The following is a 27,988-nucleotide window of genomic DNA, read 5'->3' on the forward strand; positions in this document are numbered from 1 at the left end:
TGAGGATATTCTCCTTCCTATATTATGTCTAGGAGCATTATTGTTTTACCTGTCACGTTTAGATGTACAATGAACCTGGAATTGATTTTTGTTTATAGTTGAATGTTGAACTTTTTTTAAAATTTGATATTCAATAAAAAGGACTTTTATGGTCTTCTTAGTCTGTAACTTTAGACTACTTGTCTCTGTGTTAATACCATGATATTTTATTTATTATAGCTCTTTAATATCTGGTAGATATTTTCCACCTAACTTGTTTTCTTTCAGAGTGTCTTGACTCTTGGCTTTTCATATTTCCATACAAAGGTTAGGAGCTCCTTGTTAATTATCATAAAAATATTTTTCTGGGACTTCAGTTGTGTGTTTTTTTAACCTTTGGACTAATTTGGGGAAAAATTATATTTTCAAGATAGTAAATCTTATAATCCATAAACATGATGTGTCTCTATTAATTTAGGATTTTTCAATTTCTCACTGCAGTGTTTTGTAGTCTTTGGTGTGTAAGTCCTGAACTTTTTTCAATTGATTTATAGCTAGATATTTGATATATTGATGTATTATTAAATTGCACCTTTGAAATTTTTATGTTCCTAATGATTGATTCTAGTAAATAGAAAAATTTATTTTTGTAAATTGAAGTTGTATCAAGAACACTCCTGAATACTCTTATAAATAATAATTACTCCTTATTTGGGAGGTATATTACAATATTTCACTGTGATTGTGTTTTTTCTGTAGCTCTTTTATTCAGTCTCTATTTCTTTATACTTTCTGAGGCTGAGTTATTAACAGCATAAGAAGTTAGGATTTTTATAATACACTGGTGAATTAAAACTCTCACCCACCACTATAAAATATCTCTCTGTATTCTGTGTTTTCTTTGAAGTCTGTTTTATGAAATAGTAATATAGTTACTGCATCTTTCTTTTGGTTAGTTTTTGTCAGTTTTTTTTTCTCATCCTTTTACACTTTACATTTCTCTGCTTTATATTTAAGGTATATCTCTCCAAAGCAGCATATATTTGGTTCTTTAAAAATTCCAATCTAGCATTCTTAATTGCAATACTTAATTTGTTCTCATTTGTTTACATTTAATATAATTATTGATATATTTGGGTTTAAATTTACCATGTTACTATTTTTTTCTATTTGTATTGCCTTTTCTTTATATTTTCTTTTTTTCTTTTCAGCTTTTTGTTTAAACTAGGTATTTTTAACAATTTTGTTTTCCCCTTCCATTACCATAGTTATTACATATTTCTTTACCATTTTAATAGTGAGTAGACTACTTGAATCATATTTCATATCCAGTAGCACCTATGCTACTATAGTCATGTCATCTTCATTCTGTTTTCAAAATGTTTTTTTTTTTTTAGCTCAAAATTAATGATTATTATAGTCTGGATAGTCAGTATTGATTTATATTTACTCACTTATTTACCATTTTCTTGCTTCTCATTCCTACAAACAGCCCTGCTGGTGCCAGTTATCAACTCCTTGCCTCTCAGCTCCAAATCCACTCATCATTGCCTGTTCTGTGGCCATGGAGGTGAACTTTGTAAATGTGGCTTTGCAGGCTGACGTGATGCTAAACTTTGTCAGCAGAGGGCGCAGAGCAGACAGTGAGGAACAGATAGTGTTCTCTTCCTGGTTCCAAGGTGCCCTTATCCCCAGCATTTGCCTCGTGCAGATCTTCTAGTGCTCGGCTCCTGCAGCAAGCGCAGCTTCTCCCCTACCCATCTCCCCCAGCACCCCACTGAGTGACGTCACAGTAGAGTGTTGCTGGTGAACACCTCTCTGCTAATGACTGCCCCCCTCTCTGATGGCTTAGCTGTGACACCTCCCTCTGAACTGCTTCCCCCAACATTCCTGACGGTAGATTTCTAGCCAGTTCCACTAGCACTAAACCACAAAAACTTGACTACCTGTGAGCCAAAGCCTCACCCTCTCTAGAGAGGCTTTGATCTCAGTATGGGGAGGAGGGTCTCTTACTTGCTACTCTATAGTGGCTGCTCCTTATATCTGCTCTTTTTAAAAATTCTCTTTACTTCTTCTTAGCCAACTTCTCGTTTCCCCAATTCCCATTGCCGTTAGTTATTACTTATATTTAATGTTCTCTATTCAAATTATTATGTAGTTTCTATGTCTCAGAACTGATTGATAACTGACTTTCTGTGATCTTTCTTTAAAATATTTTTAAAAACAAGAGTTTTGGTTTTTAGAGCAGTTTTAGGTTCACAGCAAAATTGAGCAGTAAGTACAGAGCTTTCCCATGCACTGCCCCCTCCCACACATGCATAGCCTTCCACATTAATCTCCCACACTGGTACATTTGTTACAGTGGATGAACTGACACTGACACATTGTTATCACCTGAAGTCAACAGTTTACATCTGGGTTCACTCTTGATGTTGTACGTTCTATGGGTTTTGACAAACACGTGAGGATGTGTATCTAACTCTGTAGAGTCACACAGAATAGTTTAACTGTCCTAAAAATTTCCTGTGCTCTGCCTATTTATTCTTACCTTCCCCCAAATCCCTGGTAACCACTGATCTCTTTACTGTCTCCATAGTTTTGCCTTTTCCAGAATGTCATATAGTTGGAATCATACTGTATGTAGCCTTTTCAGATTGGCTTCTTCCACTTGGCCATATATATTTAAGATTCTTCCACATCTTTTTGTAGTTTGATAGCTCATTTCTTTTTAGTACTAAATACAATTCCATGTCTGGATTTACCATAGTTTAATTATCCTTACCTACTCTCCTATAAACATCTGTATACAGGTTTTTGTGTGAACATAAGTTTTCAATTCCTTTGGGTAAATACCAAGGAGTATGATTGCTGAATAGTAGGTAAGAGAATGTTTAGTTTTGTAAGATAATGGCAAACTGTGTCTTCCAAAGTGGCAGTACCATTTTTCATTCCCACCAAAAGTTACTGATGGTCTTTCTTGCTCCACATCCTCGCTGACATTTGGTGTCATCAGTGTTTTGGATTTTAGCCTTTGTAATAGGTGTGTAATAGTATCTCATTGTTGTATTTTGCAATTCCTTGATGACATATGATGTTGAACATCTTTCCATATGCTTATTTGTCATCTGTATTTGGTGAGTTGTCTGTTGAGAACTTTTGCTCATTTTTTCATTGGGTTGTTCATTTTTTTATTGTTGAATTTTGTGAGTTATTTGCATGGTTTGGGTAACAATCTTTTATCAGACATGTCTTTTGCAAACATTTCCTCTCAGTCAGTGCCTTTTCTTCTCATTCTTTTGATAGTGCCTTGCAGAGCAGAAATTCTAAATTTTAATGAAGTCCAACTTAATTATTTCTTTCATGGATTATGCCTTCGGGGTTCTATCTGAAAGTCATAGCCAATCTTAAAATCGTCTAGTTTTTCCCTGTGTTATCTTTTAAGCTTTAATATTTTTGCATTTTATGTTTAATTCTGTGATCCATTTTGAGTTACTTTTTGCGAAAGGTGTATTTGAGATCATTTTTCATCTCTGTGAAGAATATTTATTAGTTTTTGTATTACATTTGATTTGCTACTGTTGGTTTGTCTCAGTTTTGTTTGCCCAAATATGTTTGTATCTCATTTTTATTCTTGATGGATCTTTTTCCTGAGGATAGCTTTGTATATACAGTTATTTAATGTTAAGACTTTGAGAATATTGCTCCTCTTTAACTTCTGGTTTCCCTTATTTCTGTTCAGTAGTTAGCTGCCAGTCTGATGCTTTACTGAAGGAAATGTGGGGATATTTTTCAACTTCAATTTTTTTTAGACTTTTTTTTCTTTGGCTTTGATTTTCAACTGTTCTACTATGACACAATTAGATTGACTTTTTAAATGATTCTGGCTTGAGATGTACAGAACTATCCACTTTTCCTTAGCTTTGGAAAATTCTCAGTTGTTATTGCTTCAAATATTTTGTATGTCCTGTTTTCTCTCTCCCCTTCTTTTGGTACTTCAATTAAAATAAGCATTAGAACATGTTACTGTATTCTTTACTCTTAACTTTTTTTTTTAATTTCCATTATTTTTATCTCTTCAACTTTCAATCTGGGTATTTTCTTCTGATTCAACTTTCAGGTTAATAATTTTGTCTTCATCTCTGTTTAATCTGCTGTTAAATCTACCCATGAATGTTCACTTTTTTCCATTTTTTTTCAGTCCTAGAATTTCCATTTGATATCTGTAATTTTCAATTTTCTGCCAATACAGTTTTTTATCTTTTGGAGCATGTTGAATATAATTAGTAAAGTTTGTGTCCAGTATCTTAATTTTCTGTGTCATTTGTTGGTTTATTTCTATTGACTTTTTTTCTGCTATCTATTGATCCTATTATTATCATAACTTTTCAAGTGTCTAGTTATTTTTAATTGAGTTATGGAAAGTTTATATCAAAAATTGTCAAGATAATTTGAGAGTTAAGATACTGTTTTCTGCCCCTAGGGAGTGTTTATTTTTCCTCTAATCTGAGGCTAAAGAGCTGGTAATTTCAGATGTTCTTAATTCGGTTTCTGGGATTGAGGCATCTAGAAGCTAGGGTTCACTTTATTTCTAGCTCACCCTTACCCCTTACTACGGGGTATATGCCTTCAGAGTGCAAACTGTGAGATTGGTTTATCAAGCATCTCCTCCATTAGTGTCCTACATTCCATTTCTGTCCCTACAGCTCCTTAAAGGTATGACAAATGCTACTTAGTATTTGAGCAAAGCCAGGCTTGAAGTTCAAACAGGAAGAGACCCCAAAATGTCAAATTTCTCTCTCTAAGATTTCTTTTTTTCATGGATCTTAGTCACATAGTATTTTACTGCCTTGTAGCCTTTTCCATGACTTCAGGCAGATGATTTCTATACTATTTACATCTTTTCTAAATGTTCTCAGAGGTTTTCTGAATTACCTAGTCCACCATTATTGAATAATGGATCTATTTTTCTTCCCAAGAATAAACAAACAAACAAAAAAACTCTAGAAGTAAAAAGAAAAAGCAAAAAAAAATCAAAATAAGATTGACCTCAGGGCTTCCCTGGTGGCACAGTGGTTGAGAATCTGCCTGCTAATGCAGGGGACATGGGTTCGAGCCCTGGTCTGGGAAGATCCCACATGCCGCGGAGCAACTAGACCTGTGAGCCACAACTACTGAGCCTGCGCGTCTGGAGCCTGTGCTCTGCAACGAGAGGCCACGATAGTGAGAGGCCTGTGCACCGCGATGAAGAGTGGCCCCCCGCTTGCCGCAACTAGAGAAAGCCCTCGCACAGAAACGAAGACCCAGCATAGAAATCAATCAATCAATAAAAAATAAATCTTTAAAAAAAAAAAAAAAAGATTGACCTCAGATTTCTCTTTTTCAACATTAAAATCCAGCAGATAAGCAAGCAACATCTCCACAGAATTAAATATAAGATTAAATAAATGTAAATAAGCTTATGACAATTTTAAAAGAAAAAAGCTTTAGAAAACATTAAAAGACAGTTATTTTTTAAAAATTTATTTTATTGAAGTATAGTTGATTTACAATGTTGTGTTAATTTCTCCTGTACAGCCAAGTGATTCAGTTATATATATATATATATATATATATATATATATATATATATATATATATACATTCTTTTTCATATTCTTTTCCATTATGGTTTATCACAGGATATTGAATATAGTTCCCTATGCTATACAATGGGACCTTGTTGTTTACCCATTCTATATATAATAGTTTGCATCTTTTGGCACTTAAATTTATATTGTCTTAATTTTAGCAAATCACTATCATCTAATATAATTAATCGTGTTTTTAAAATATAATCTTTTGTATAGTTTTATTTGAATGTCAATCATCTAATAAAAAAATCTCATTCTTAAAATTTTATTTTTATTCAAAGACTCTTTCTTTTCTAAAACACCATATTACATAGTGATTATCCATAACTATCAGGAGAGTAGAATCAATACTTCAATATCAAATGCACTGGCTCTGAGATCAAGTACAACTTACTGATTTAAATCTAAACGTGGAAAATTTTTCCACTATTATTTTGTTATTTATAAAATTGGCCAAGATCTTAATGAGACAGGATTTTATCATTATGCCTCACTAAAATTTTACACTCAATATTTTACTTGAGTAAGTGGAAATAAACAAGGTTTTCATATTATTTTAGGTGACTAAAAAGCTTGACAGACATGTTAGATTTATAGAAAAACAAATTGTATTAAAAATGCATATGGGGGGCTTCCTTGGTGGCGCAGTGGTTGAGAATCTGCCTGCTAATGCAGGGGACACGGGTTCAAGCCCTGGTCTGGGAAGATCCCATATGCCACGGAGCAACTAGGCCCGTGAGCCACAACTACTGAGCCTGCGCATCTGGAGCCTGTGCTCTGCAACAACAGAGGCCGCGATAGTGAGAGGCCTGCGCACCGCGATGAAGAGTGGTCCCCGCTTGCCACAACTAGAGAAAGCCCTTGCACAGAAACGAAGACCCAACACAGCCAAAAAATAAAAATAAATAAATAAATTAATTAATTGAAAAAAAATGTGTTAAAAAAAATGCATATGGGTATCAAATGTTGAATATTTACTTCTGCCTTATTTGTACATGTTGATGTTAACTTGTGATGTGATTTACAGCATATTGTATACCCAACAAAAATAAGTTTAAAATTTTCATTTACAATTCATAATTTTTGCTTTAAAAACTTTTTTCACTTGTTTTTAGAAAAAATATTTTTTTAGGAAAAAATATATTAATATTTTTAATATGGTTTAGATACATAATCCACTGTTATATCATTTGCAAATATTTTCTTCTAATCTGTCTTGTATTTTATTTTGTTTATGAACATCATATCAAATATTTAAATTTAGAGTACTAAAATCTATTCATATTTTCTTTCAAAGTTTGTGCGTTTCATGTTTTGTTCAAGATACTCTTCTTTACCATAAAGGTATTCTCCTATGTTTTCTTCTAAAAGTTTTATAGTTTTGTTTTTTTACATTTAGGTTTTTAGTCATTCTGGAATTAATTCTTGTTTATGTATGCAATAAGGGATATGGATTAAATTTTATCTTTTTTTATATGAAAAAAATTTTTTTTTCATTTACAATATGCTTTCAATCCAGAAGAAAAAGTTTTACTGATTCTATGATTTACCTGTAAAGAATAATACAAGATGCTATTGAGAACTGTAAAAGAAAACTTTAATACATTTGTTCTTGTGAAAAGTGAAATTGTAAAGACATGATTTTTTATAAGTATTTTATAAGTTTAATGCACTTTGAATCAATATGCTCTGGATCCATACAGAGCATACATTTCTCACTCCACCTCTACACTTGCCTATTTAATGCGTGTTTGAAAGTTAGTATGTGCAATGTTGTAGCTTCCTTTTACCTAGCCTCACAAAACCTTAACGTTCTCAATTTATTATATTAATATCTATCCAACTAGCCACACTAACTCCCAAAGCACAGTCTGTATCTGTTTTGTGTTCCTCACTGTGCCTTCTAAGGAATCACCAAGTTTCATTGTATCTGATTCTAAATTATTCTCCAACGCATCCATTTCTTTCTGTCTCCACTGCCAATACACCATCATTTTTCCTGGATTACTGCTACAGCATTTTGATGATCTCTTTGCTTCCTGTCTTATTTTTCTCTAGTTTATTTTCTTTAATGCCGGCCTTAATGACCTCTCTAGAAAAAAAAAAGATGATCGTGTCATTCTCCTAGTTCATAAAACTTAGTTGTTTTCTTTGAGTGTTAAAATAAAACCCAAAGTTCTTAACATGTTTTCTAAGTCTAGAAATGTCTGACCCTTGTTTACATCTCTAGTATAATCACTTAGATTCTTCTCCATATAGTCTAGTTTTAACTCTACAGGGTTTTTCTGTTTCTTGGAGGACTAACGCTTTTTCCTGCACCCTAGGCTTTGCAATAGTTTCAGTACTTTATTGAGATATAATTCACATATCATACAATTCACCCATTTAAATTGTACAATTCAATGGCTTTTAGTGTATTCACCGAATTGTGCAATCATCAACATAATCAATTTAAGAATATTTTCATCACTCTTAAAAGAAACCCAATAGCCCTTAGCAGCCATTCCCTACCTCAGTCTGGTCCTCTCCTCTCCACCCTACCCTCCTGCAACCCTAGGCAACCACTAATCTACTTTCTGTCAACTTAGATTTGCCTCCTGTGGACATGTCATAATGGAATCTTACACTTATGATTTGTGTCTTTGTTCTTTTACCTAACATAATAGTTTCAATACTCATCTGTGTTGTAGCATGAATAAGTACTTCATTTCTTTTTGTTGCCAAATAATAATCCACTGTATGGATATTACAGCACTTTTATTTATCTATTTATCAGTTGATGGACTTCTGGATTGTTTCTACTTTTTCACTATTAGAAGTAGTGCTCCTATGAACATTTGTGCATATGTTTTTGTGTGGACATATATTTTCAGTTCTCTTGAATGTATAGTTTTCAGTGGAACTGCTGAGTCATATGGTAACTCTATTTCACCTTTTAAAAAACTGCCAGGCGCTTTTCCAAAGCCGCTGCACCATTTTACATTTCCACCAGTAGTGTAGAAGTGTTCCAGTTTCTCCATATCCTCGTCAGTACTGATTATTTTTTATCTTTGCAATAGTTTCTTTTTATGTTTTCCTGGAATACATCTCCTTTTATGCTAGCCTCCTTCTGTCTTTTCCAGAGGGCAGTGATTCATTCATCCTTTAATTCTTAGTTTAATGTTACTTCCTCAGGAATTTGTCCCTGACACCCTCAAACATTAGGTGTCTTTATATTGCTGATTGGCGTGGCACCATATATTTATCAAAACTTATTATAATTAATAGTCTGATCATGTCATGCCAGTCACACTCTAGCCTCTTTGAAGCGCTATGACTTTTTTTGCCATTAATCTGAGCATCTTGAACAATACCTAATACCTAATAGAAGCCCCAAATATTTGTTAAATGATTGACGATATGAAAATCTGACTCTAAAATCTACTTTTCAAAAAAACTTTTTTTAACCAAACTTTTAAGCTTTAGTTTATTAAAGAGGATCACAATTCCTTCCCCCAGTTACTAACACCCAGATTGTTTAAAATTCCCTAAAGGGAAGTCCAAAATATCATGCTGTAGAATTTCTTGTGCATTAGCTTCTACAGTATTTTTCTGCAAAAGAGCCAGGATAACCCCAACATTCCTCTCTTCACTCTCAGAGCTATACAAAGTATGCTTTTCAATATATTCTTGGACAAGATCTGGTACCAAGTAGCAAATGCTCTGGTCCCTACTGAGGGCTCGCCGGATCTCTGTGCATGAAAATGTCATTGGTGATTCATTCTTTTACCAGGTGAATGTTGTTCTGGTGTTTCCACAGCACATCGGCTTCATAGATGAAACCATTGACTCCATTTACAATCTGTCCCTAAGTCCCTTTCCAGCCACATTGTCTTCAAAGCTCGCCTCACAAATTCACATCTCCATCTCCTGCTTCATGTGCCATTATCATCCAAAGTACTAGCTAGCCATTTTCAGAAGAGAAGAAGCACTTTCATACATCTAGACTTTGGCTGTCTTTTCCTTACATGTCTGAAATGCCCCTTTCCATCTCTCCCATATATTCTGCCTATTATACAAGATGTGTCTCAATGCCACCTTGCTTTTGAAACAGACTTGAAAGGAAATTTCTTATACCTCCAGTATTCAAGCAATGATGCTGTTGATGGTGTACTGTAATATCCAGAGGCTGTTCAAGATAGATTTTAAAATATCACTTTGTACAAGCATCTTATAGAGGATTTTCACGTTACTGTGTCAAGGGATTAGTTGTGATTACCATAATAAAGAGAGATTCCAAGGGCAGATACTGTGAACCTAGAATAAGCAAGGCAGGAGACTTAAAACGGTGATCTGCATCCACCCAATAATAACTTGCACCTTTATTTTTTGTTGTTGTCACAAAGCCTTATATCCATGATGATTTTCTAAAAACTGAAGGTAGTAGCCTGTCTTCATCAGTTCTCCTTGGCTCTCCTCTGTTATGCATCCTATTATCCTCTTGGTAGTTTTAATTTATAATGGTTTTCCACTTTTACCTTGGTTTGGAAATATTGAAACTTTTATGGCAGAAATAGAATATAATTGCTCTCAATGCACATAGTAAACAGTAAGAATAGAGAATGCTATAAAATAGTCCATAGATGAAAGAAGACAGAAACAAAACAAAGATTGCCACCTCAAATCCTGAAGGCAGATATGGTCCAACCTTTGTAATATATGCTACCCAATACCTTGAGCATGTTTCGTGAATTTTGTTATGACAATAACCTCCGAAGTGCACAGGGCCTATGTTTTATGCATTCTTTGTTTAGTTATTCTTATCATATTTTATGGCTAAACTCACTTCCTCTTAGATTAAAAATAAATCTTCAAGTGAAAGAGTATTAAATCTTTATTTTTCAGCAGTTTGTACCTATTAGCATATTTGAAATGAAAGAAAACAGTACGTTCCTTCCTTTGCTATTGTAAAAGATAATTAGATTATTTGCTAAGAAATTACTTTTCAGAATTAACTCTCTTCGTGGTTATTATTTTTCCCTTCGGCAGGACTTAAGTGATTTAATGCACTTACCGATACCTTTGGCAACCGTATAAAAATTCCATGGTGGGATGAGTCAATGTTTGCACAAGTAGAACTCTGGAAACTACAGAGACAGAATAGATGAATTTCTGAAAATTGAAATTCTAGGAAAAATCTTCCTCTTAACTTATCTTTCTTATTCATATAAGAAAGTGCTACAATTCTCTGCTGCAGTGCAACAAGAAGTAGATTTCCATTAGCTTTCTAAACTGCAAGTGGGTTGCCCTGTGTATGGGGACAGTGACAGAACAGGATCGGTGTGTTTGTAGTGAAGCTGAATCAGGGCAGCCACTGTGTGCTGCGCCATCTTGCTCTTCCCCTGCTGCCAAAGTGTGAATATAAAGTATAAAATTTATTCTTATAAAAATCTCAAACTTAAATACAGTGTGTGTGTGTGTGTGTGTGTGTGTGTGTGTGTGTGTCTGTATGTGTGTGTGTGTGGTTGTTAAAATAAATTGCCACTGTGTCTTCCACACGGAGCCTTTTTGACCCGACCATCTTTTGTCCTTTTTGTCTCCCAGGCATATAAGTCCCTTGAAGAGGTGCCAGTGTCATAAGCACTGGCACCTCTTTGTTTGGATCTGACTCCTAATCCCGTTTCAACCACTATCCCCTTAAAGTAGTTAAAACAGGAGTGGATGTTTAAAATAATTTTTAGTGTAAAATTGACTTGAAAAAGTCAATTTCTGCTTTTCAGCTCAGACATTCATTTATTCATTGAAACTTTTTTCAATTTCTACTATATATAAGACCCTATGTTGGATACAAAGGTAAATAAACCATAGTTAGAATCTTCAATGAGACTTTTATGTAGGGAGGATAACAGAATGTAATATAAATAATCATAAATTTGTGCAGAGGATAATTGCGTCAGAATGTGATCTATGTGTTTTTAGAATTTAGAGCATTTCCAACATTCAAGACTTGAAATGTGAGAAGGGGGGAGATCACTGTATTTACCTTGAGAAATGTCTAATATTTCTACAAAAGAAAAGAGATTGGGAGGCTCGAAGAGGACTGCACAATTTTCAGTTGAGAGTCAGGGAGTATTTAGCAAAGAGTAGTGTTGAGATATGGCTGGAAAAGAATTCTGCCAGTACACAGAAAGACAAAAATCAAGAGGTGTTGAGTACACCAGACAAAAAAATTTTCTTGGCAATAAAATAAAAGAGCCTCCCTGTTCTAAGTAAGTACTATGAACCTTGAACATAGTGGATTTTAAGCAAATATTGTATTAATTGGATAAATGTCTTATTTCATTTAGTTTCCCAAGCAATTAATTCAATTAAGAATATTCCTCAAAAAACTAAAAAATAGAACTACCATATGACCCAGCAACTCCACTCCTGGGTGTATATTAGAAGAAAACAAAAACAGTAATTCAAAAAGATACATGCACCCCAATGTTCATAACAGCATTATTTACAATTGCCAAGGTATGGAAGCAACCTAAGTGTCCCATCAACAGATGAATGGATAAAGAAGATGTGGTATGTATGTGTGTGTGTATACACACACACAGAGACACATACACACAATGCAATATTAGCCATAAAAAAGAATAAAATTTTGCTGTTTGCAACAACATGGATGGGATGGGATGGTTTTATGCTTAGTGAAATAAGTCATACAGAGAACGACAAATACTCTATGTTATCACCTATATGTGGAATCTAAAAAATGACACCAAGAATATATTTAACAAAACAGAAACAGACTCACAGATATAGAGAACAAACTAGTGGTTATCGGTAGAGAGAGGGACGGGAGGAGGAGCAATATAGGGGTAAAGGATTAAGAGGTACATCTACTATGTATAAAATAAATAAGATACAAGGACATATTGTACAGCACAGGGAGTATAGCCAATATTTTATAATAACTTTAAATGGAGTATAATGTATAAAAATACTAAATCACTATGTTGTATATCTGAAACTAATGTAGTATTGTAAATCAACTATACTTGAATTTTTAAAATCTAAAAAATAAATAAAGTAGGAATAATTATTTTCATTTCACAAATGAGAAGATTTATGAGTAAACAGCAGTTCGCAACTTGGGCAAGTCCACTGGACAGTATGTTTTGGAGCAGAGGTTTTAAGTCAGCTTCACTGTGCTCCAGTTTCTATGCTCATAACCACTCTGCAGTCTTGTGTACTCCAGGAAGGTAATTCAAGTGCCATAATACTTACAAGCTCAAAGCCATACTTGTCACTAAAGAACTAAAGTGCAAAGCAGAAAAACCAGTTGAGGGAAATGATGTACCAAAGTCAGCATTGGATCTACTACAAGAATGATTTGGGACTTCCCTGGTGGCACAGTAGTTGAGAATCCACCTGCCAATTCAGGGGATGCAGGTTTGAGCACTGGTCTGGGAAGGTCCCACATGCCGTGGAGCAGCTAAGTCCGTGCACCACAACTACTGAGCCTGCACTCTAGAGCCCACAAGCCACAACTACTGAGCCCGTGTGCCACAACTACTGAAGTCTGCACACCTGGAGCCCATGCTCCGCAACAAGAGAAACCACTGCAAGGAGTGGCCTGCGCACCACAATGAAGAGTAGCTCCCACTCGGTGCAACTAGGGAAAGCCCACACGCAGCAAAGCAGAAAAATAAATAAACTTAAAAAAAATTTTTTTTAAGAATTAAAAAAAAAAAAGAATAATTTAATGCAGACTTGGTAACTCACCTGATACATCTAAACTCTGGGGTAGGAACAGTAAGCTGGATAGGTAATTAGAGCAGTCATAATTGTTACCAAAAAATTTCAGACTATCTTCATTAAGTGAATTAATTTGTATAGAAATAAGAGTTTGCATTATTATTCTGTCAAGAGTTCTCCTTGTCTGGTCTGGTCTAGCTATCCTTAACTGATCTGTTAGAATTCATCTGGTCTAGGTAAATGTATTAATTTATCCTGACCCGTGATTCTCAAAAGACAATAAAAGAATAAACTGAGATGGATGGAATCCACATTTTGAATTAAAAAAAAAATAGATACTTCTACTTAAACAGTTAAATATTTACATATAAACACATAAGTGTATACCATATATAAAGATATTATAAAAATGAGATGTTCTCATAAACAAATGTACACGCATCTCAATATAGACATCCTGAGACACCAGCCACCCCCAATCTGGATGTGGTTCATTTTAACTGAGTGACCCAGTCACTCAGTACAACATATACGTCATTCTGCTGACATAGTTCAAGTATGTTTTAGGTTAAATAGAAGTATGCATATTTTGTGTTAAACAGGCTACTCAATGAACTGCACAACTGGGAAAAGCTCTTTTTAGGTCTAAACACTCAGCTTATAAATGAAGTACTGAAATACAAACCAACACACCCTATCCTGACATCCCCACCTTCACTGTGTGAAAAAAACTTGATACTTCAGGGCTTCCCTGGTGGCGCAGTGGTTAAGAATCCGCCTGCCAATGCAGGGAACACTGGTTCAAGCCCTGGTCCGGGAAGATCCCACATGCCGTGGAGCAACTAAGCCCGTGTGCCACAACTACTGAGCCTGTGCTCTAGAGCCCGCGAGCCACAACTACTGAGCCCGCGTGCCACAACTACTGAAGCCCACGCGCCTAGAGCCCGTGCTCCGCAACAAGAGAAGCCACCGCAATGAGAAGCCCGCGCACCGCAATGAAGAGTAGCCCCTGCTCTCCACATCTAGAGAAAGCCCGCACACAGCAACGAAGACCCAATGCAGCCAAAATAAATAAATTTTTAAAAAAAACTTGATACTTCAGTAAATATTTTTTTAATTTCTAAATAAATATATTCTATGTATTCATTCATGCAATTGATATTCACTTAGTGTCAGTGTGAGTCAGGCCGTATGACAAGCTTTTCATGTATATTATATCATTTAAATGTTATTCATTTTAAAATTATAAAACTGAAATTGCAGTATCCCCACACTACCTGTGGCCAGGGAACACAGCTGATGTGATTAGTCCTTGGGGAGGGTGTCCTTCCAGAAAGGAGGTGGTACTTCATTGGGAGGGAGCCCTTTGCACTCTTCCCTTTGTCCTCCTCTTATTTCGATTGGGCAAGTAGACATCAGGCCTATGGTGGCGGCAGCACGTTGCAGCCATGGGGACAAAGGCATGCGAGAAGAAAATCAAGCAAAAAGATAAAAGGAGCCTAGCCTACAGATGTCCTATTCAGCCTCCAGACCAGCCCTCGCCTGCTTATTAAGACAGAAAAAGGAAGCTGACTTAGCCACTGCTCATTTTTGACAAATAAGATTACACAGATAGAAGGTGAAAGGCTAGGACAAAACATGGTTGTGAGGAACTCCCAACACTAGTTATGTTTTTCCATTTTGCCAAACTGTGTTCATATCCTTCAGGAACTCAGATTTCATGGAAAGAGAGGCAGGTAAACAGCTAGAGTGATGGTGGCTAGGATATTACTACTAGAATTACTATAAGCAGAGTTTCATAAACATTTTTTTTCCCACATATGATTCTTTTTTACAGGCTCCTGGATTTTGCAGAACTAACCTTAGAAGAATTCATTTACTCTTCCACCATCTCTTAACCCCTTACTCATCCTCCTAGAACATGTGTCTCATACTGGATGAGACAAAATTTTGGTCACAGGGTAAAGAAAGAAAATGTTCAAAAAGGTCAGAAAAAACATAGGCCTTCACATGAAAGATATTTGCTTACTAAATTCATGTTTGTTTGTTTGTTTTTTATATTTGTTTTCAGAGATCATAGAATTATTTTAAAAGTTAATAATTTTAGTGTACATTAAGTAGTTGTTCAGAAGTTCAGATAGTATCATGAAGCTGCTTATAAGACAGTTTTTACTATGTGTTAATCTCCAAATGACAATTACAGTAGATGTTTCTAGAAATGTCCACTGCTTTCTGGTTTAAGTTCGTTCCATAGCACCAATAGTAGCTTCTAATTGACATTTTACTTTTCTGCTTCAAGCTAAAGACAGATGGGTGTGTATATGTGTGATGTGAAAAGCAAGTGTTTTCCCAGTATTCTTTTTCAAATCAAATCAGAGTTGGGTTCCACCTTGAAAAGGTGTGTGTCTATTCTTTATTTGTGGTGGTTTTGTTCTGTCTCTAATTGCAACCTGACCTAAGGGTTTTGCATCCTGGAGTCATTAAGCATGGCAGCAGGTAATTGGCAATTGGAATTTCAATATATCAGTTTTCTTGTCTGGAGGCTTACAGGAATTGTTGGTAAAACAATAGTAAAGTGATTAGGTTAGACAGCACTTTACGCTGACATCTGTCTTGGGAATTCTAAATGTAAATATTAAAATGAGGGTCACATATAAGATTGTATTTTAATTTACTATACTACTTGAAATTATGAAACCATAATCAACTGTGAGTCTGATGCCTGTTGCAATTAAGGTTTAAAAGATGCTTATAAAAATGCCCTTTAATATTCATTTCTAGCACTAATCATTGCCTAACAGATTTTAAAACATGGCGGAAGATACTTGATCTGATGAAGTAACTAAAAATTAAGTCTGTTCTTAAATAAATAGGACACTATGGCAATATATTTGGATAAGGGTGATTCTATAGATAAGATCATTAAACTGCTTTTTATTAATAGTAATCTTCTTTAGCATTTGCAAAGTATGCTTCCTTCAAGAGGCTTAAAATGCTTTTTAAAAATCTTTGTAGTGTTTCACAGTAACTCCGTGAAAAATGAAACAGATCTCCTCTCTAAAAATGTCATTGCAAAAAAGAATTTTCTCTTTGGGAATAAATGACCTAACATTGAATAAATAGCCCCCAAAAATCTATTGCTTCCTTTGTCTGCAGCAAAGTGTACAGTCAGATCAATGTCCCATTGAACTTTGCACTGGTGTGAAATCATCTGTTGTATTTGGTCAATTTGGGGCATAACATTTTAAAAATAAGTAGTCGATCATGTCTAATTTATCAGTTTATGTATCCCCAATACTTCTTACATGTTCATGATATATAATAGTTGTTCAATAAATATTTAATAGCTGGATTAGTATCAGCTGATGACTATATAAATATCAGGAAAGGTGTGCACATAAAGGGGTTTAGAGGTTTAAAGACATTTATTCGTGTTTTCATTGTTGTGTAACAAACTACCACAAACTTATCAGTGGGTCTGCATTCTGGGTAGGGTTCACCTGAGTTCTCTGCTCAGGGTCTCATGGCTGAAATCAAGGTATTGGCCTGGTTGTGTAACTACTGGAGTGACAATTCCATCATAGTTTGCTATATAATATAACCCAACCAAGGGAGTGAGTACCCATCATATGCACAAGTTACACCCACATTCAAGGGTTCATGGTTTTATAAGATGTGTACACCAGGGAGCGAGAGTCTTGGGGGCCATCTTAGAATTCTGGCTTCCACAATAAATAAGGACACACACACATACACATACACACACCACACACACGGAGGCAAAATCAAGGAAAACAGTCATTTAAATATTACTCTTTCTTCACTGTTATCTGCTTTTAGGCATGGGAGTAAGGAAAGGATGGACGGCTCTTTTCTACCTATAGTTCAGCTATTTGGAAATCGACGTGTTTCATGGAACAAGAGCTAACATGTATTGAGTGCTTATTGTGTATCAAACATTTGTCTAAATTCTTTTGATACATTAGCTCATTTAGTCCTCCAGAAACTGTAAGGGAGGGACATTATTATTGCCTCCTATATAGTTGGAAACCAGTCATGAAGCAGTTGTTTGTCAGAGTCAAAACACCAGTAAGTGGCAAGGATAGAATACTATGCTTAACACATATTATACCCTCAATAAATGTAGTTAGTGGGACTTCCCTGGCGGTCCAGTGGTTAGAACTTCGTGCTTCCACTGCAGGGGGCCCAGGTTTGATCCCTGGTTGGGGAACTAAGATTCCCCACAAGCTGCATAGCACAGCAAAAAAAAAATGTAGTTAGTAATTTGATTATTATTTAGGATTATTAGAGAAGAAAATAGTATAGAAAAACCAAAAGGACATGAATACATACATTTACTTAACTAGCATTGTTACCGTTTTCTGTTAGAACCTCTTTGGAAGAATACCCATCCTAGAGAAGTATAAAATCAAATTAGGAAAGAACTTCTAATTCACAGTAACTTCTGTTTAGCAGTGCTTGCAGTAGTGCGTGCTGTCCGACTTCTCAGTATATTGACTAAGAAAACCCAGGAAAGAAAAAAAGACAAAATCTTAAAATGACCATACAAACTAAAACAGAAGCAAACTACCACTGGGTAAAATCTCCACAACAAACTACCAAGAATCTGGACTCCATGTTGGGATTGCTCTCTCAGGTCAGGGTGGCTGTGAAAGGAGAGAGGAAGCTTCAGGAGACATAGAGGGATTGTAAGAGGTTTCACACCCAAATGCTCCAGGAAGAAATCTGGGAGCAAGATATGCCGTGCAATGTGCTTTTTTTAGGCATTATAACTCAGCTCAGCAGAGAAACAGGGTCATGTCTCTGAATTAATATTTTGCAGGATCCATCATAAAATTTCAAAAAACTCTCTTACATGCTCAATAGGGTTCAAGAAAAGCAGACTTTCTTATCAAGAAATGTAGAGTTATTAGTTATTTTGATTTAAAGGGAACAGGGTAGGGATCAGTTGATTGACCCTGAGAGAGATCATAATTCTATGACAATTTTATTAAAATAATTTGATTTTTAGATAAACAACAGATCAACAGATGTCTGCCACACTATTGTGAATAAGAGTACAATCTGAGTAAGAATCCTGTTCAAATAGATAAACATGGGGCATAGCCAATGAATAAACACATGTTGGTTGCCATGGTTAAAAAAATACTAGTGTAAGTTTGGTGAGATGCAAAGAGGTAATCAGCGTAAAGATAAAACTGGCTTAGAATTACTTGACTAGTAGAACTGCACAGAGAATTGTATTAAGAGTTGACAAACTTAGCACTGATAAACATATTCTAAAGCCAATGAACATATGAAGGAGGCAATACAAAGGATTGCTAATTCTGAGAACTTGTTACTCTACAGGATTGTCTCTCTATGTCTCTCAGGATAAGAATGTGTTAGTTGACATCATCAAAAAAAGTTTGTTGTAATTGTTGAGCTATTTTCTCTGATAATTACTCTTTTAGCCCTGAGGTTGGTTTTAAAAGCTTGAATTAGGAATATTTCATGTTGTATTATTTTCATATTCCTTATGCATACCTCATGCAAATTAACTTTCTTATAGCCTCATACTGACCTTTACCTCATTGAAGGAAATTAAATTGTAAAATGAATCTGCTTAGGAAAATCATTTTCAGAAAGTATTTCTTCCTCTATGTTGTTGAAGTTTGAGACGCTTTTAGCATGCCAAGTCATCGATCTTATTATATAATGAAATAAAAATCTAGACAATTGGCAAAAAATTAAAATATTTGGTCTCAGGATGAAAATGAAATAACAACTCTTAAAATATTGGAATATAGTAGAAAAGAAAAAAGTGCTGGCAACAATTAGCTCTGAATGTTCTCAGAATTGGAGGGTGCTTTTCATACCATATATTGGCATATTTGACATTTTTCTCAGGCTGCTTGAAATCGGTGAAACACATATAAAGACAAAGACATTTTGATTCTGTAAATATCTGAAAATCCTCAATTTGTACTTCCAAAATATATTCACATATTAAGAAACAAAAATACCTTAAATACCTAGAAATGAAAGATGTGCTTTTGCATGTAGTAGTTACAAATAATAAACTATTTTCAGTTTTATCTAAGAGTGCTTTTGGATTAGTTTTTTAATCTCTGATGATTTCTGAGGAAAATAAAACGCAAGTTGTGTATTTTCTGTTCACAAAGTCTCAGTTGCCTCCTAAAATTCACAAATATAACCTTATAATGCCTGGTGGCACTAATGTCTTGTATACTAAAGAAGAAGGAGAAAAACTTTGGGTTTCCCATGCACCATTTATTTTAAATTCACATTGCATCTTATTTTCAAATGCTGAAATCATATTACATGGACTTTACTTCCTTTATCTAAACATCCTGATTCAATTTCAATTTAAAGTGCTTTTGAATGTAATGTCATGCATGGAATCAAAAATAGAAGTATTGGTGTTTTATTTTCATACCCAGGAATAGTTTTGTTTTTAAGCTAGGTTTAAAGGAAACAGACCTATAAAGAGAGCTTATAGATTTCAGAATAATGTCAATAACCAATTACTTAGTTTAGGAAGATGCAGCCTAGGAGATAAAATAGCCAATCTATAAAACCCCATGAGACCCAATTTTTTTTTTTAGAAATTTTTATTTTAAAAAAGTAGAAGAAAGAATCATAACATATAAAGTAGTAAGATTGTCAAGCTGTTGACCTCAGGGTTTGTAAAACAAAAAATATAAGTAGATTCAATGATTGTTTAATAAAGTCTATGATTCAGTTACATATAACATATTACTACATGCACAAAAGTCTTTCCTATTTGAGAATGTTTTCATGGAGATTAATTATCTGGTTCTCCCAGAACCTCCTTCTTTCCCATTGCTGTCTAAGCCTACTTTCCTTCTGTGTGATTCATTGTTTTTCTATGATGTTAAACGTTCCTTTACTTTATGTAACATGATTAGAGGTTTTAAAAGGATATATTCATCAAAAACTTACAAATGTATGATTGTGATTTTACATTTGGTATCTTGAGCCTTTTTTTTTTTTTTTCTTGTTAATGTGAAGTCTGGTCTGAAGCATCCTTTGAAGAGACTTGAGCAAACAACTCATTTTATATCTTTGCTAAAGACAGTCTTATGTCATGGAAGAGAAAAATTAATCTCTGTGATCAAAGTTTATAATTTAAATTTTTACTTTGTATACTATTAATTTTAACCAGTAGTAGTCATTCCAGCATTTATTCTATAGATGTATTGGAATCTTGGAAGCAAACCTGTGTGGCATATGTAAAGTAGTAAAAAGAAACAATGGACATTTTAAAATAGAACAAAAGAATAAACCAGTAGCTCTAATTAGGTCTTATAAAAATTATTCAACCAAGTATCCAAAAATTAAGGTAGTTCTATTGAAAAGTGAATTTAAGAGATCAACTCATTTACTATATGACACATATCCTAAGTATTAAAGCCAAAGACAGAAGTATGTAAACTTAGTATTTTACAATTGAGTAGTTATTAGATTAAATATGCAATTTTAATATGAAAAATATTATTAAGTATCTCAATACTTCCAAAAATCAGGAAGTCAAGAAATGACTAGAATTTAAATACTGATAAGAATTATGACTAACAAATTCAGATACTATGCCAATAAACATAATTAATTTACTTCATTTCTTCCATAAAATAAAATTCTTTGAATTTTCATTGCTTTGAAAATTACCATTCAATTAAATTGTAATATCTTTAGCATTTTACAAGTAAAATTAAATAAAAAACAATTAACTTTAATATAGTTTGCATTTCTTTGAACAATTATGGCTGTGTATATGTATATTCACTAACACACATATTTATAATATCAGCAAAAATAAATTTGAAGGAAAGAATCTAGTTTCATGTTGAGTTCTGATTAAGGTTTAATTTCCAGTAAAACAAACAAGATGACTTTTTGACAGTTTGTGTTTTATCAGAAGAGAATCCTGATACTTAGGAGGCATTAAGGAATTATTGATGAGATGAATAAATAAACAATAATGGTTGATATCTGAGTCATTTTTCACTCAAATTCTTTATTATTGCTCTAAATTATTCTAGAGATGACTTCATTATTCTGACTTTTAAAATGTGAAAGGTTGATGGAACATGATCTCTAAATCTCCTCTCAGCAATAGTGTTCAGTGATGAAATAAAATTTAAGAAATCTGCTGTCTAAAGCAGGTTGCCAGTAATGAACTGGATTCCCCTTTTCAGAACAATGTCATGCTTTAAATAGAAAATTTCAAATCTTGCTAATTTTTTCTTATTCAAGAGCATCCCACAGTGTTTTACTTGGAATAAAATACTGCCTTTTAGGAGCCATTATGACATTCATGGTGTCTTTGTCTTAATGCAGGTTAAATGATATCTTTTCTTTTTTTAGGCAGATACTCACAGTTGCTGGAATAAACAATCAGTATTTGCAATATTCAGCGATTAAAAATTCTTCTTTTCACACACTTTTTTAAAGCCCTCAAATTACTATTTTATTGACTTTTCTCTAATACTTTTTATTTGATGTTTATAAGCTTAATTTCCTAATCAAAATCCTTTGCAAAGTGTAAATATTGTCATATTATATCACCCCAAACATTTGCCTAAGGACTTTCTTCAGTGAGGGAAAAATAGTGAAATTGAGTGACAGAGAAATTACACTTAACCCAGTAGACTGAAGAATAATTATAATTATTATTTATCATCTTTTAAGAATCAAACCATAGGTGTATATATCTATATATGTATGTATGTATGTATCTATCTATCTATATCACCCTGAAATCTTATTTTACAAATTCTTGGCAAAATAGCCACCTAGAGGAAAAAAACAAATAAAAAACAGAATAGAAGAAAATATACCTGAAATTGGCTAGCAAAAATAAATTAATGGACCAAGTTGCTAAGTTACTGTTTCCTTCATGATCCTATGATTTTTTAGAGAATGTTAATATTACATTTCATAATGGATATGCTTATGAATAATATAGATAAATAAAATTTTATGGATTGAACCATGATTTTTCAATGAATTTACTTCATAGTTTGAGGTATCATATATCTGGTTTGGGGGTGATATTCATTTATCTGCTTTTCAGTTTTCTACCAAAAATTTACTTCCAAAGACTCTATGTGAAATAATTTTCTGTGAATAATGCCTAAATACATTTCTGGGAGCTCCTACTTAAAGGGAGCCTGTAATGAATCACATTATGATGTGAATAATGCCCATTTATCTATTCCATGAGATCAGTTCAGGTTTCCAGAGATTGGCATTTTAAAGTAAAGTAAAGCATTTGAAAGTATTTCATTGGAAAGAGCAATTCAGTACCTAACCTTATACCATAAAATATACTCAGACATATTGTGAAGACACAAAGGTGTAACTCTGGTATTTTACTACATCATTGTGAAACTGTCTTGCCATTTTTTAGAGATAGGTGAAGTGAGATATATGTGAATGTTTTGCATGTTATATTGAAATGACTGGTTTATGTGTTTGCCTACACAGGAACACCATGGGGTGTAATATCCTCAGTGATAAACTTTATACTGTGTTATTCATCTTTGCTTTCCTACCATCCAGTACAGTGACTGGAACCGAGGTGAAGCTGTAGCAAATGTTTATTGAGTTGCAGCGGCTCTGTATGATTAAATAAGGATAAATTAGGCATGAGGTATTCCAAACTATGGGTTATTAAATACATGTATCACTGGTATCATTAATACGGATATGCCCTCATTCGAGTTCATGTTTAAATATTCCAATTTCTCTGCATGTCACAAAAGTTTAATGTTCAGACAATAACTTGGAGATTTCACATACTGATGGCAATCTTTTCAAATGTTTTTATTCAGTTCTTTGCTCTAGTAAATAGAGTCTATTATGCACAATTTTGATATTTTTAGTAGCTCCAAATTTAACAGTTTTAATCGTCATCTTCCCCACAATTATTACTTATTTCCTCCCAGTAGGTAAAGATATCACAGATGAGACTGTAAACAGACTATCTAAAGATAATGCTGTTGTTTTTATGAAATCTATGATAAAGAATTTCCCTTGGTTATTAATTCTAAAAGTTGCATTTCTACTATAGAAAACTTAATTAGAAGGCTAAGTTCCACATAAATATGATTTTCTGTAGAATGATTATTTTCTTTAAAATCACAGTTGATACTGTCTTTTAATTTTATTAAATGCAATATTTTACCACTTCTGCTATTAATTTCTCTCTACTGTTTCTCAAGTGATATTATTTTTTTAATGTTGCTTACAATTATGTGGGGTTTTTTTCTTTAACCATTTGAAGGACCTTTTTTTACTCTATGGAGGCCCTTTCTACAATTTGTTGACTTATAAGGCAAAAACAATGAAATGAAGTTAACAACAAAAAAACCTTAATTATGATGTGTTTATATATGTGTGTATGCTTTTGGTTAGTTTTGCCTTCGTTTTATAAGATAAGCAAAGTTTGTGCAAATTAGTGGGTCTACTGTTTTTCTCTTAAATGAAATTAGCTACTCAACTCCTAGCTTCAAAAGATAAATGATACCTGCATCATCAGTCACAGATGGATTTGCGATTTGGGATAAATTTGAAGGATTGTCTTGTTTAAGCGTGGCTTTCAGCTGCATATTGTAGAATGCAAACTTTATCAGAGAACATCCCGGAAGAAAGTTTCTTTCTTTCTCCCTGCCTTTCACTCCTGTTTGATTCATGTCTGAATGTCCAGCAGCTAACAGTACCAATCAAATACACAGTGTTCAATAAATATTTGTTCATTCAACCAACATGTTACAGAAAATGGGTTTGGATATGTTATCTTACCTTTTATTTTCATTGTTGAAAAGACTTTAGGTGATGTAGATGAACCAATTTGTCAAATTATCAAGGGTTTTCGGTTTTGTTTTCATTTTAAGACAGATGATAATTAAAGAGCAAGGCAATCAAATATAAGGCCAGTTAATATGACACAGTGAAAGTAAATTTAATGTGTTTAAATTTAGTTAATGCTATATAGTTAAGTCTGTGAACATTCAGGGTTTGTGTATCTTCAATATTCTTTGTCCCCTTTTTTTCTCTTAAAGAAGGGCTACACCGCACATAACCAAAAAGTTAAGCTTTTTCAGCTTTGTCTTTAAAAACAATTTAAGCTTTTAATGTTCCAGTATTTTTCATTTAGCTAAAAGTCATTATTTACTTTTGTTTGCAGTGCAAAATTATAAAAGATTTCATGAGAGCAATAGCTGCCCACATATGTTATTCTGGAAATCTCATTTTTCTCAAAGGATATTTGTCTGATTTGTAACCTAGACATTACTAGAAATTTTATATTATAATTAAAATATGGTACTTAAGGGACTTCCCTGGTGGTGCAGTGGTTAAGAATCTGCCTGCCAATGCAGGGGACATGGGTTCGAGCCCTGGTCCAGGAAAATCCCACATGCCATGGAGCAACTAAGCCCGTGCGCCACAACTACTAAGCCTGCGCTCTAGAGCCTGTGAGCCACAACTACTGAGCCCATGTGCCACAACTACTGAAACCCGCGCGCCTAGAGCCTGTGCTCCACAACAAGAGAAGCCACCACAACGAGAAGCCCACGCACGGCAATGAAGAGTAGCCCCCACTTGCAGCAATTAGAGAAAGCCCACTTGCAGCAACAAAGACCCAATGCAGCCAAAAATAAATAAATTTATAGCAACACCAAAAAAAATCAGAAAAGTATTTTAAAAATAAATAAATAGAATGTGGTACTTAAATACAGGGAATACTTTTCATAATCCTGTCCATGCACTAAAGTAAATTAATCTATACTTGGCACTTCACAAATATTTTAAAATTTAATCATCTTAAGAACACTGTAAATGTTTTATTCCAATATTACAAATGAAAAAGTGAAGTTCAGAATATTTAAGTAACTTTCCCAACATATTGCTTTTGATAAGTGGCAGAACCAGGATTTAAATAAAAATATGCCACATTGGAAAGCCTTTACCTTTTGCTGAAATATGTACTACTTTCCTCATAGGGCCTCCTATTGCTTCCATTTAATTCCAAGGTCATTTATTGAGCTTCTGTTATGTACGAAATATGACGGTCTGGGTATTGACTTTTGTCTATGGGCTTTATAACACCTCAGATGATTTAATTCAACCCAAGTCTCTCTTTAAAGACATTCTGTATTTATACATGTGACTGGTCAAAAAAATGTAAGCTATATTTCCTGTGATTTTTTTTTTCCTTTCATGTACTTCTAATTTTTTTATAAAATTGTTCCCTATTCTTAGACCAATATCCCATATTAACTTTTAGTCTGAAAATTTCCTTCATTAACCATAATTATTTGCCTCTTTTTCTTGTTTAGGCATCAACCAAGAGGTGCTTTGGAGAATATCAGGTCAATAAATCGATAGAATCCATAAATGTGAGGACCATAAGGAAAATTAGAAATTAGAAATCATGAGTCCTTATCTTGAAAAGAATGTGTGGAGGAAGGATGCTTAGAAATTAAATGAATTTCTGAGAATCGGGCATCTGATAAGGAGCCCAGACGTTAAGACTCTCAGGCTTTCATTGTATATTTCTACAATTCCTTCAGCCAGCGTTCAGTACTGTCTGCACGTTTTTACTTGACTTCTTTCACTTCTACAATTGTTTATTTTGTTTTCTGTATTTGACTACTTATCCCCCCTACAGACACAAACTCCTTGAAGTCAAGGTTTAACTTCATCAAAAAGTCCTGGTATGTTTTTGAAGGGTCTCATGGAATATTTCATAATTTAAACAAGATATTGGATGCTTCTAAAGAGTATTACAAATGAAAAAGCTACATACTAGCTATCTGTGGTCCTAGAAAAATGCTGTTAAAATCAGTCCATGATTTTTTTCTGATGAGATCAGACAGCTTGTATAAAGTCTTAACTCTGTGTATAAAGCTATCAAACTCTCTGAAAACAGACTACCACAAAAAAAGAAAATACAAATCAGCCAAAGAAAAAAGAAAAATAATTTTCTTAGTTGATCTTTGAAATGCATAATGCCTTGTTTTCATATTCACAACAATATTGGGAATTGATTTAGCATTAAGATCAGTGACAAAATAACTCGATTAATACTTTCTACTCCAATACCATTCTAAAATAAGAAAATATGTCTTTGTCTAATTTGATGACAGGAAGGATCATCAATAATCGGTGAGATAAACATTAACTGTATGAATGAAGAAATTAAAAAATATTTATTACTATAGGTGATCTACAGTTTTATACTTTACAGTTCAACTAAAATAACATTTGCCAAAGCCAAGGGTATGACATTTTAAATACAGACATTTACACATCATGCAACACACATCTAAAAGTAACTATTTCCCTATAGGTAGAGACATACATACTTATTAGCATCATTGTATTTGAATAATATAGTATTAAATGATTCAGTGAGATTTGGAATAAGAACATGATCCATGGAGGAACACTATCTGAATATGAGCCAATGTGGCATGTGCCTGGGTTTCCAGGGCCTTGGACTCCTTGCCTCTTTATTTCCTCTCATTCCAAAAATAAAGGTTCATGACTCTGGGGATAAACCTCCTCTGGTCATCATTCAGATGACTGACTGCCCACTATTTTAGCGGCAAGTTTTTCTCATAGATGAGAAGATGCTCCACTCAGTCCCAACCTGGAGCTATTGCAGCATCTGGTCATGTTTCTTTGACCAGCAGAAGCGGTTCCGTGTAACTGAGTAAGTCCATGCTCACTTAGGAATGAGCACAAATGTGGATCCCATTCTTGATTATCAACCTCGGTTATGTATGACCTGGAAGTTCTGTAGAGATGAATGTGTCCTCCCAAAAGTTCCTGTTGCTGGCTTATAACTAGAAGTGATATATTGCTATTCTTGAGCCAGGGTTCTATACTCTCTATAACTGAGCCAGAGAAAAGCTTCATCATTATAGAAAATGTTGTCCGAATACATGGCTATCTGAGCATCATATAGTTTGCATCTAGAAAAAAAGTCCAAACTAGATATTTGGCCAAACTGTTGAAATTTTGCAAAAGTTTAACTTTTACAATCTTACACAACATCATTATTACTTCTTTTCTGCCTTTTAATTAAGCAATGTTTTTCTGACTATGAATGAAATGAAGTCAGATGGAAGCTTTTACAGAATATGTTGGCAGATAGAGTATATATTGTTAAAATAAAAATTTTGGTTTGCATTTTTTAAATCATTTCAAATGACACACTTTATTTTAAAAGACTTACCAATTTGTTAACATAAACATGCTATATCTTAGAAGCAGATATACAAGCTTGCCAGCAAAATGAGCAAAATTAATTTTCTTTATAACCAAATGGCAACGTCTGACTTTACATCCTGGAATTCATTGTAGGTAAATGAACGTGATCGTCTTCTAAGATTAGTTGGTCTCTGAGGTCTTCCTTCTATCAAGTCTAAATAGATGTCAGATTTCAGAAAACGTGTGTAACTGTCTTGTTCCATGAGCTGATACACTCTGCTTTGTGCGGCATCAAAACTGTGGAGGGTGGGTTGGGTGATGCTTCTGGTAACGATTTCTTTGGTGTGAAAATCAAGGTTAACCTGGATAATAATAACAATAAT

At 34.0% G+C, this 27,988-nt stretch overlaps 2 protein-coding genes and 1 long non-coding RNA gene across 3 annotated transcripts in view; 1 reads left to right on the plus strand and 2 right to left on the minus strand.

Annotated features, from left to right (window-relative positions):
- Positions 1-27,988, plus strand: part of LOC309630376 (uncharacterized protein) — a gene marked incomplete at its 5' end in the record, with an annotated part of 1,321,579 nt that overhangs the window by 604,512 nt on the left and 689,079 nt on the right. The gene's annotated exons all lie outside the window — the stretch shown is intronic.
- On the minus strand, positions 1,510-6,231 carry LOC309630687. The gene is made up of 2 exons (XR_014245886.1): positions 5,343-6,231; positions 1,510-5,025 (listed from the first exon to the last, which is right to left on the minus strand). It is a non-coding gene; the product is annotated as an uncharacterized lncRNA (long non-coding RNA).
- The window catches only part of RGS18 (regulator of G protein signaling 18), a 46,272-nt gene continuing 33,660 nt past the window's right edge, over positions 15,377-27,988 (minus strand). The window contains exon 5 of the mRNA XM_082395540.1: positions 15,377-27,967. Within this exon, the coding sequence (XP_082251666.1) occupies positions 27,710-27,967 (258 nt within the window). The 3' untranslated portion in view covers positions 15,377-27,709. The remainder of the gene's footprint in view (positions 27,968-27,988) is intronic.

The sequence above is a fragment of the Balaenoptera borealis genome (genome assembly GCF_965194805.1).
Source record: "Balaenoptera borealis genome assembly, chromosome: 1".
Lineage (NCBI taxonomy): Eukaryota > Metazoa > Chordata > Mammalia > Artiodactyla > Balaenopteridae > Balaenoptera > Balaenoptera borealis.